Here is an 11,902-nt window from a genome sequence, read left to right on the forward strand (position 1 = left end):
ACAATATTGTATGTTTGTAAAGCATACATAATAATATATAGAAAATAATTAATAAAAAAAAATATAAAAATTAAATTATTACCTTCTTCATCAACCCATTTCATTGTGAAATCTTGATCAGATGAAAACCTACAAATAACCATCATTTCGTATCGAAGTTGATCTACAGTTATTTTTGGATCTATGTACGTAATCATAACTTCCCTAAAACAAATATTTGAAATGTTAGTAAATGATTTGTTAATTAATAAAAATAATATATTATTATATACTAGCTTAGCTTACCCATTGAAAGCCGTTTTAACACGGATTTCTGGTACATCCACGGTAGGCATCCTAAACATTCAAGTACACATTAATGATTAAAAAGCTATCAATAAAAATAATTATTATTAGAGTTTCAATGAAATACATAAAATAATAATTGTAATTTGTCATAAGATTCTATTTATTTGGCAATAAAAATATTAATAAATTAGATATTTACTCGAATCTGGACTATTTCAACAATTCTTTATCTTAGTCACAGCATATATAACATTTTATACATTATCAATGTGTTAGGTAATAATGTATTGTAATAAATATAAATAAAATAAAAATTGTTTGTTTAGCAGTTATATTATGTTTACAGTCCCATTGTTCTATTGTACAATCAACATACTACATATGTATAGTATAAAAAAAATATAATATATTAAAATGTCGACATACTACTAGAATTATCAATTACTAATATTATTTGTATTAGTAAAATATTTGGGTAAATAAAGGGAGTAAATAATAATAATATAAAAATGAGTATTGGAAGTTTAAAATAAAATGTTCATTTTATCAGAAAATATTTAAAAATTCAAACTGGTAATTTAGATGATAATAATTATTTTAACTTATATCCATCCCTAAAATAAAAATAGATAGGTATCTAATATTTATATTATAAATAATATATAATATTTTATATTTTAATACTGTATTATATTAAAAAAAAAAAAAAACAATTTTAAAAACTAAGAAATTAACCATCAACTTGATAATAGCCCAAATCCCAATATTAGTTCATAAGTACAAATAAACAATATTTGGTGAAGAACTATCTAAAATTTAAATACTTATTGAACATTTTGTAACATCTATCAAAAAATGTCAATCGAATTCTGTTTTATTTCTTTATCAGATACTAAAAAATTAGAATTATATATACATAGTATTAAGACATAACATTAGCACATAAGATGACATTGACGTATTTATGCAAAATTTTAATCAATAATTTATTTAAAAAATAATTTCATCTAAATTTTCAGTATTTCAAAAATAAAAATTTAAAAAGTTAAGCAATGAATAGTAATAAGATTATTACTGTTATTTGTTGTTTCTGTCTTACAACACATAACATAATAAATTATTTACATTCAAAAAATCCATTTAATTAAATTTAGTATGATGAATTGATCCAATATTTAACTTGAAGAAAATTAATATTATCTTTATCTTTCATCAGTTTTTTTTAAAAATATTTAAATTTTAAACTCAAATATTACAATTTAAAAATACTCATCTAATTTTAAAATTAAAACATAAAAATAAAAATTAAACTAATCTAATATTTAAATTAACAATACTAACTGAGTTTGATATTATGCATTTATAACTAATAAGATAATAGCAAAATATAAGCATATTTAAATTGCAGAATTCTACATACTCATGTCACAATTAACTTAAAAATTATAATATGAAAAAACTGATGAACTAACACAGATATTATAATTAATTAATTACCTACAACATTAAAGTTAATTATATAACATTTATTGATTTCGCTGTTTAATATTTTAGTAATATGCAAAAATCACACGTGTGTATGGTACCCTCTAAATATACTTTTTTTTTTTTTTTTACTAAAAAAGCATTAAATTATTTTATAAATAACAAGGAAATATTTTAAAAATGTTATTATTAATAATACACATTTTTTTTTTGTTTAAGAAAAATGTAATAATTATAAAATCATGTTAAATAATTTATAATTACTCTTAATAGAAAATGAAATGTGTTTTTAATGAAGTTCATTAGTGCTTGTTTGTTACAAAAATACTTTACTTTAAAATTATACCAAATATTAATAAGACATTGTACCTGTATGTGTTATTTATATAACTAATGTATACCATACCAAAATATATGATTAGCAGTTCCAATTTTATGTATTAAGCTTAAATATTGGAAAAAATAACCTATTACCAACTTAAAGCAAGAACATTATTTGTGTTCTCTTGTTGGTTTTTTATGTTATTTAAATTTTTAATAAAATATAAATATTGTAAACAACCAACAAGGAAACACTAATAATAATGTTCTTAACTTTGAGTTTGAGAATAGATTAAATTTCACCAACATTTAAGTTAACACAAATTTGAAATTGCTTTGAGTAAATCTACATTTTGGTATGTTATACATTAGTAAGACAAAGACAATACACATGAAAATAATGTTAAGCAATATAATATATATTTTAAGAAATTCAAAACAAATTATTATAATACAATTTTATTGTAAAAAAATCTTCTCTTACAAAATATAACAATACATACAAATATATCACGAATCTAATATATATATTCATTCATTATGTAATTATACATTTGGCATATAAAATTTAATCAGTTAAATAATCATTTATAAGTTATAAGTACACTGTACAATAACATTTTTTTTAACCAAACTTAATTAATTCAGATATATTTCAAATTTAGCCAATTTTTCAAACAATCAAAATATAACAAAAGGAAATTTAAAAAAAAATATATTTTATAATTAAGTCTCGACAGTTTTTTTCTTTATTGATTAAAAGTAAAAATCTAGTTATATTTAAATGTAAATATAAAAGTGACAAGAAAATATAACTTAATTATTTGTTCAAGTTTTAAAAATTAATATAACAATTGACAACTTATCACTGAATTACAAACCCAATCAAGGTGCAGTAAAAATAATTTTATCATACAAAAATAATGAAATATACTTGTAATAAAATAATGAATATATTCAAAAATTTTCATTCTTTACATGCCTAAAAATCATAATAAATAATTGATTTTACTTAATGTTGACAAATTTTAAAGAATTTAAAAATCTAAACATGACGCTTTAATCTGTATATTAATATTCTATAGGTATAGTATAATATTAGATACTTTATAGAGCACTTTCAATTATAAATTATAAAAAATACATCTTTAAGGTATCTTATATTATTCTAAAATTTGAGATTTAAATACATATTTCTCTCAAGACATATACGATAAAAATAAATATTGAAACAAAAGTACATATAGGCAACCATAAAATAATACATATATTAAAACAATCATATAATATAAAGGTATAAGATCATTTAAGTTCTGTTACTAAAATCTGTTTCCACAAGAAAACTTTTCACTCATGATGCATTCCGTTTTTTATTTAACAATGCTTTCCACAAAATTTTGATAAGCGAAGATAGTATATATTATAGATATGGAGGGGGATAATTCAATATAGTTGATTAATGGGCCTCATTCCAATTCACAACCAAGTATGTTTTCTGATAGGATAGACTGATTGAATCTCTCACAAATTTTATAATGTAAAATTTGTATGGCCACATACATATAAATACGAGAAAATTATACAACAAAAAAACAACTAACTGCTCATCTAAGGATTACATTTACTTTTTTAACAATTTGGTATATACTTGCATTAAATAATTGCAACAAATATTTGTATTTATTAATTAATGGGCAAGTTGAGTAATCAAAGACGCACACATTTCAAAAAACTCCATTGTATGATGTCCTACACATTTTTTTTGTGATTGTACAGCAACATCTTGTCTTGGAGATTGATTTTCAATTTCCAAGGTTGGTGCAGGTATATTTCCATTTTCCAACTGATCATTTGTTAAACTCTTAAAATCTAACAAATAGCTTTTGTAATCAACTTGATACAATTGTAGCGAGATCATGATATAATTATCAGTTTTTTGATTCATGTGTCTTACTTGAACATGATAAGGATTTATTACTTTCCATTGAAAATTCAATGCTTTCATTGCTCTGTATACTTCATTCATAATATCTGTAGGTCTGCTTTGAGATCGTATGCCTAAATGCCATTTAGCTCTTTTCATTGGAGATCCTCTCGCACCTTGATCTATAGATTGAGCACGTTCTCTTTGAGATATTATTCTTTCAGGATGTGGTTTTGTCACTGAATTTAAAGTTGATGGCTCCAAACTTCCTCCTGCTGGAGGTGGACTACTAGCAATATAAAAATCTTTTAATTCTGCTTTGGCTGCTTCATCAGCAATTCGTTTATTATCAATTATTAAATGATAGGCAATACCTAATTGATCATGTGGATCACCACTTAATAAAGCATTATGAACTTCAGAATCTTTTACACTAAATTTTTCACAAACTTCATTAACAGCATCTGTATCAATCACTGAAGAGTCTCGATCAACTGGTGAAGGGAAAAGATATGCTGGTAGTTCATACTGGAACCATTCATGTTTTTTAATATCTTCAATAGATGCCCTCTTCATTGGATCAACTTGTAACATATGACACAGCAAACTAACAACAGATTTGTTCAAATAATCTGGTATAGGAAAGATACCAGATTTAATTTTTCGAAATAAAGTTGGCACATGTTCATCATCAAAAGGTAAAGAACCACATAATAATGCATATAAAATAACACCACATGACCAAATATCTACCTCAGGTCCAGCGTACAACTTTCCTGAAATAACCTCAGGTGCAGCATAGTTAGGTGATCCACAACTTGTTCTTAAAAATTCTCCATCCATCATCATATTGGATAAGCCAAAATCAGCAATTTTAACATGTAGATTATGATCTAATAATAAGTTTTCAGGTTTTAAATCTCTATGTACAATCATGTGTCTATGACAATAATCAACGCCAGATATGATTTGTTGAAAGAAACGACGAGCCTCAAATTCCTTAAGTTTACCATGTTTTACTATATAATCAAATAGTTCTCCACCAGATACATACTCCATTATCATAAATATATCAGTAGGCGTGCTGATAACTTGATACAGTTTAATGATGTGAGGATGACGGAAGAGTTTGAGATTTTGGATTTCTCGACGTATTTTTCCAACCACATCCAAACTTTTAATCTTCTGTCTATTGAGTATTTTGACAGCCACCTTGTGTTTGGTAAGCTGATGTTCACCAATTTTCACCTTGCCAAACGTACCAACACCGAGTGTTTGTCCAAGTATATAATGACCTATTTTGACGATTGGTTGTTGTTGACTACTGGCAGGTTTTACTTCAGCCATTTTTTACAATATTCCTTTGTTTTACAGCAATGAACGCACACAATATTTCTCAAGCATCGGGGATAAAAATCGACACAGCTAACTTATCTTAATTTTACTTTAATAAAATACGCGTACCAGGGATTAAATAGTGATCATTTAAGAACCGCGGAAACACAACAATAATTGCATCGGAAATCAGAATATTTTGAAGGCCGATCTCGATCCCACTTATATTCGGAGAAAAAAAAATAAACACATAAACATTACATATACACGCAGACAAGCGCGCGCACGTAACGCAGAGTGCCTGTCTTGTAATCAAATCGATTATATTATGAGCACAGAACTACCAGCGCGCATAACCTCATTGAGGTTCGGCGAAATTTTACCAAAATAAAATAATTGTATAAATTACCTGTATCCTGGGAATAAACACCAACGGTCACCAAGTCACACTCAGATCATTCACGACGATCTAGACCGCGAGAAATTTTAATTGTAATCCCGTTTTCATTTTTATTACATTCCAATACAAAACACTATTAGAAGTACGAAAAAAAAAAAAAAGGAAAAATGCTTTTTTATCTACTGAAGTTCTGCAGTGTTGTCGTGCAGTGTTGGTATGTGGTCGGTACACTTGTACATGGTATATGGTGTATAGACCCAGGTCGGTATGTATTCATTGTTGTCAGGCATGCGCACTTGGCGTGCAATGCTGTTGGCAGTGGACTGATAACGCATGAGATAAGTATTTTCACTTTCCACTCTTTCCAGCTATGATGAGTGCAGAATGATGATAACATGTTTAATTTTTACGTTTACAATTTATTATTATTTGTTTTCTGAATTCACATCGACCACCACTTTTGATGCGTGATTCGTGTTTTCTGAACACAAAATAATCGTTCACTCCACTCCACTACAGTAGTGTATTTTTTTCTTTACATAAGTGGAATTTCAACTTAGCACATTAAGGTACATTATTTTCTACTGTTTGATATTACTCAATTTGACCAACTTTTTTGTGGTATTGTTTTCACTTTATTACGTAGTATTCGAAATCGTCTTTAAACCAGCATTATAATTACTTGGTTTCTAATACTTTGTGAATATCCCCAAACAGTTACTGATACAAGGTCTTCTGTGGATTTTTGATTTGATACACCAGAACTGTATGTGAACTGACATATATTTATTTGAATTTTGTTTTAGTCATTCAACTTATTGATTTGTACCTAATTTTTCAAATTTTACTATACAACTGTTGCTTTTATTTTCACTAATTGTTTTGTTATAAGTTTATAATGCTTTGTTTTTATTTTTATAAGTATAACATAATTTATTATTTATACATTTTCTATGTGATTGATAATGTTTATAGCATCATGGCAGTGCGTAGTACTGGACCTCTTTTGTCAAGATTACGTGACCTGATGAAGTTAAAGTATTTAGGTGAACCTATTCAAGGTTATATTGTTTTATCAGAAGATGCTCATCAAGTAAACTTATATTTCAATATCTCTACATTATCCTATTGTTAAAATAATTTTTTTTTTAGAATGAATATATTTCTGCGTGCGATGGACGGCGAGCTTTTATCTCTGGTTTCACAGGTTCTGCTGGTGTTGCTCTTATTACACAAAGTGAGGCCTTATTGTGGACGGATGGTCGTTACTTTGTACAAGCCCAGCAACAATTAGATGATAATTGGACTTTAATGAAAATGGGTTTGTATACCTATATTAAATAACTATATTTAAAAAAAATATATATTTATATAAATAATAAAATGTAGTCATAAAATAGTTATGATTCAATTTTAAATATAAATTGACATCATTATATAATTTATATAGACTTCATAGTACAATTAATGGTATTTATATTTGTTAAAATGGTTATTATTTTTAATTAAGCAATATTAAATAATTAATAAAACTAGTTAACTTAATATGGTATAAGAAAATATTTAATCTTGTAAAAATGTATGATTATAATGATAAAATAATTAGTACCTTAGTCATTGAAAATATAATAATCAAAACCCTAAGTAAACTTAAGACAACTTAAAAATAATGCCATAACCTTATTTGTTATCTCCATTTTATTACTACATCATACCATATCAAATGACAAATTACATTCTTCACTTCATGTTTACTTTTATTGGTCTTATTGTTGGACAATTGCTAAAATTAAATGTATAACTACTTTCTGTGATAGGTTTAGATGTCTTGTTATTCAATATTTTCAAGTATGAATTATATAATTTAATTTTGTATTAATAGTATAATTTAACTATCATAGTCTGTTTAATATTGGTTGTTCCTAATAAAACTAAAATTTACTATATGCATTCTATATTATGATATATAATTAAATTGTACAACAAGCTTTGTATCATTAACAAAAAAAAAAAAACTAAGTTCATTGAAACTCTTTCCCTATTTAAAAGTATTTTTAAAATGTAATATTTTTCATACTTATATAACTTTAATTTAAATTAAAATTTTGAAAAAAAAAAATTAAATATTATGCTTATAACATATTTCTTTTTTTATTTATATTATGTTTTTTATAATTACACATATTATAAATAAATAATATTATGAAAAGAAAAATACATATTAATAAATTTTTTTAAATTACCAGATTAATTATTATTAATTTTTTTTAACCAACTTTTTAATTTACTGTTTGGCCATCGTTATTATATTTATTTTATCTTAATGGTTCTAATATTAACTATTAAATTTTAATTTTCAAAGATAATATAGTAAAACCTCATTAATATTCTCCCTCTTAATGCCATCCCACATAATCCACTCTATTTTCCGGATACTTGTACATATTATACATCGGTAAAATTTTGTTGAAACATTCATCTTACCTTCATAATATGATATTATGTGTTCTGGCACAGTGCTCTCATTAACCGATTACCTATTTAATGTCATTGATTAATAAAGATAATGAATGGTATTTTGATATTTTGTGGCGTGATATTTGTATTGTATAACTATTTGTGTTGAAGTGGTGCACGCATGATACATATGTTTTTAATTTTTTATTGAAATAACAAATCATTACCATTTTTTTTTTTTAAATAATACATAATATAATACAACATAGTAATATGACTAATATGTATATGCAATATAATACAATTTAACAACCTTATAAATGTGTATGCATAATTCTAAATTTTTTTTTTTTGTAATAAATAACATGTAAAACTATACATTTTTTTCTAATTCATTCTGTTTACCATCCTGCCTAGTTGCCATTTTACATAATATGTAATTTTACTGTATTTACTTGAGAATGTCTATGTTGATAAATTATACATGGGAAAAATGTTTTATTTTATAGAAAAATATTTACTCTGCATTATTATGTTATGTGAAAAAATGTGTATTTGAAAATAATAATTTTAGAATACCTATTCATAATAAATCATGTACTATTATTTTAATTAATGTTAACAATTTAAAACTTATACCAAGTTTAAACTAAAAACCATTTTTACACTAATAAAAGTTTGCAAATGACTAATATTTAACCTTTAAAAAAAAAATGAAATAATTCAAGTTAATACTACTTAAATATTATTTATTTGTTTCAGGATTACCAGATACACTTACATTAGCAGAATGGCTTACTAAAAATATGAAAACTGGCTCTAGAATTGCTGTTGATGCAAATCTAATAACATATAGTGAATGGCGTAGAATCAATAAAGAAATAAAATATAAAGGCATTAATTTGATTCCATTAGATACCAATCTCATAGATCGTATGTGGTCTGATCGTCCAGCTATTCCATCAAATCCAGTTAAACCATTAAACATTAAGTTTACTGGATTGTTAATTATTATTATTTTTTTCAATCAGTGAGTTTATTAACTATTGTTAATAGTTATTATTTTATTCTAGGAAAAAAGTGTGGAGAAAAGGTTGAAGAAATAAGACAGAAAATGACTGAAAAAAATGCTACTATTTTGTTGGTAACTGCTCTAGATGAAATTGCATGTAAGTGTGAATATTTTATCAATGATGTATTCTTTGTAAATTTAATTATTTTTTTTTTAAACCAATCATTATTTTAAAAGCTGATAATATTTTATATTACAGTATACTATATATGCTTTTTTTATTACTTTTTAATTGTCCATATTTTGTTTTCAGGGTTATTAAACTTGAGAGGATCTGACATTACATATAATCCAGTATTTTATTCATATGTCATAGTCACACACACAGATGTCCATTTATTTGTTGATGACAAAAAACTAGATTCAACTGTACCTGAACATTTTAAAAATGAAAACTTGTCAGTCATTATACAACCTTATGATAAATTGCATACATTTTTCAATGATATTGTAAGTATAATTTTGCTATTTTATTTATCTAAATAATTATCTACATGTAGATAAATGAGTATTATTTGAATTTATAAAATTCTTTTTATGCTTCATTTTAGTTGGCATCAGACAGCAGTAAGACTGGAAAAGTTTGGGTATCAGACCGATCTAGTTATAACTTAGTTAATATTGTTCCAAAATCAAATCGCATTTCTAAACCTACTCCAATTCCACTCTTGAAAGCTATTAAAAACTCAGTTGAAATTAATGGTAAAATAAAGTCATTATTAGTTTGTAATCAGTTTAATTTAATTTAATACAAATGATAATTTTTTTTTGTAGGTCTTAAAAATGCCCATATTAAAGATGGTGCTGCGCTGTGTTCATATTTTGCTTGGTTAGAGGAAAACATATCATTAGGAAATTTAACTGAAATATCAGTTGCTGAAAAGTTATTATCATTTAGAAGGTAGTTTTTATTTAAAAACATTATTCTTATTTCATTTATAATTTTTTATTTTTATTAATTAATAAGTACAGTTAATGATCACCATTGATTTTAATAGCTTGCAAGAAGACTTTGTGGGTCCAAGTTTTGAAACAATTTCTTCATCTGGTCCAAATGGTGGAATAATTCATTATTCACCAACTCCAGAAACTGATAGAAAATTAAGCGTAGATGAAATGTATTTGTGTGACTCAGGTGGTCAATTTTTGTAAGTATAATTTTTTTTATTTTAAACAATGAATTTATTTTATTCTTACTATTAAATATATTTTCACTAAAATAGGGATGGAACTACTGATGTAACTCGCACACTACATTTTGGAACACCAACTGAGTATCAAAAAGAATGTTTCACCAGAGTTTTTAAAGGCCAAGCAAATTTAGCAATGAGCAAATTTCCTCACAAAATCCTAGTAAATTTTATAGTTCTCTTTCAAGTTTTATGTTTTTATTTATGTTAATATTGTATTTTAATTTTTAGGGAAACTGTCTGGATTCATATGCACGCAGATTTTTGTGGGATGTTGGTTTAGATTACATGCATGGTACAGGTCACGGTATTGGTGCTTACTTAAATGTACATGAAGGACCTATGGGAATATCTTGGAGAGAAATACCAAATGATCCTGGTTTACAAGCTGGAATGTTTTTATCAAATGGTAATTTTTTGAGCAGAAATGACTTATGACCCACAAAATGTTGTATCATCCCAAAAAACAATTAAGTGTTTAATTATGTCCATCTTATAAAAACGTATGCAAAAGTTGTATCAGCACTGTTTATTATTCATAAATTATAACTATAGAATCGACTAAAAGGAAAATTGTTTTATTTTACTTTCAAAGAAATTTTTCTCCTTGTCATGTAGACCTTCAATTAAAAATTAAGTCTTTTTTCTTCAAACCACAAGTATCTATATTATTGATGATCATTAACAAATTAATTAAATATCCTATTTTTGATCTAATTTTTGTAATCATCATAGAGAAAATTGATACAATTCTCATATACTTTTATGAACTCATTTGTTTGGTGTTTACCAAAACTTTTAATTTTTTGAGACTTAACCCAAAATGGTTTGTAGTCCTACTTAATAAGTCATCTGGTGGTATGCAACAAAATAAATCGAGAACCGCTAATCTTAGTCATAACTCATCGATTTGAGACATAATAAAATCATAATATTTTATTTTTTTTATTAACTTTACAATTATATTAACATTTAATTCTTATACTATTTAGAACCCGGATATTACGAAGAACAGTTTGGTATTCGTCTTGAAGACATTGTCTTAGTTAAAGATACTACAACTGATTATAAAATGCCACAGAAACCATTTTTGCAATTTGAAACTGTTACTTTGTGCCCTATACAAACTAAAATGTTGGTGATAGATTTGCTCACTGATAAAGAAGTAAGAAATTTAATAATTATTAATGATAATGCATTAATCAATTGTTTTAAACATTTTTAGATTGACTATTTAAATGAATATCATAGCAAGTGTTTGGAAATTCTAACACCATTATTAGAAAAATTAGACGATAAGAGAGCATTAACATGGCTAAAAAAGGAAACACAACCAATCAAGCGATAAATGATGTATTTATTTACATTAGTTAATCAATTTTAAGTTGATTATTTTTTTTTCAATTGACAAAAATTTATAAAGTAAAAAT

General features: G+C 25.2%; 2 protein-coding genes across 3 annotated transcripts; one reads left to right on the forward strand and one right to left on the reverse strand.

Moving 5' to 3' along the window:
* Window positions 1-3,318: 3,318 nt before the first annotated feature.
* LOC112594244 (5'-AMP-activated protein kinase catalytic subunit alpha-2) lies at window positions 3,319-5,719 on the reverse strand. The gene has a single exon (XM_025338933.1). The coding sequence runs from the start codon at window positions 5,363-5,365 to the stop codon at window positions 3,782-3,784; it is 1,584 nt and encodes a 527-aa protein (XP_025194718.1). The 5' UTR covers window positions 5,366-5,719; the 3' UTR covers window positions 3,319-3,781.
* A 378-nt stretch (window positions 5,720-6,097) lies between these two features.
* Window positions 6,098-11,894, forward strand: LOC112594243 (xaa-Pro aminopeptidase ApepP-like). Of its 2 annotated transcripts, none has more exons than XM_025338931.1 (13): window positions 6,098-6,322; window positions 6,729-6,846; window positions 6,906-7,074; window positions 8,973-9,209; window positions 9,284-9,379; window positions 9,536-9,732; window positions 9,834-9,984; window positions 10,057-10,183; window positions 10,281-10,430; window positions 10,506-10,635; window positions 10,704-10,881; window positions 11,465-11,637; window positions 11,698-11,894. In XM_025338931.1, exons 2-13 carry the CDS (start codon window positions 6,733-6,735, stop codon window positions 11,818-11,820), a joined length of 1,845 nt encoding a protein of 614 aa, XP_025194716.1. In that variant the 5' UTR covers window positions 6,098-6,322; window positions 6,729-6,732; the 3' UTR covers window positions 11,821-11,894. The 2 variants fall into 2 exon arrangements, with proteins under 2 accessions (XP_025194716.1, XP_025194717.1); XM_025338932.1 differs by lacking the exon at window positions 6,098-6,322 and adding an exon at window positions 6,344-6,519.
* Window positions 11,895-11,902: the final 8 nt, after the last annotated feature.

This window comes from Melanaphis sacchari, unplaced genomic scaffold (assembly GCF_002803265.2).
Source record: "Melanaphis sacchari strain LSU unplaced genomic scaffold, SCAv2.0 Contig225_pilon_pilon, whole genome shotgun sequence".
NCBI classification, from domain to species: Eukaryota; Metazoa; Arthropoda; class Insecta; order Hemiptera; family Aphididae; genus Melanaphis; species Melanaphis sacchari.

Excerpts from the sequence above, each read along its gene's own strand:
- LOC112594244 (XM_025338933.1), bottom strand. The coding sequence starts at position 5,365 with ATGGCTGAAGTAAAACCTGCCAGTAGTCAACAACAACCAATCGTCAAA.
- LOC112594243 (XM_025338931.1), top strand. The coding sequence starts at position 6,733 with ATGGCAGTGCGTAGTACTGGACCTCTTTTGTCAAGATTACGTGACCTG. Across the intron at positions 9,733-9,833 it reads ATACATTTTTCAATGATATT|TTGGCATCAGACAGCAGTAA; the intron begins GTAAGTATAATT and ends GCTTCATTTTAG. Across the intron at positions 10,882-11,464 it reads TGGAATGTTTTTATCAAATG|AACCCGGATATTACGAAGAA; the intron begins GTAATTTTTTGA and ends TATACTATTTAG.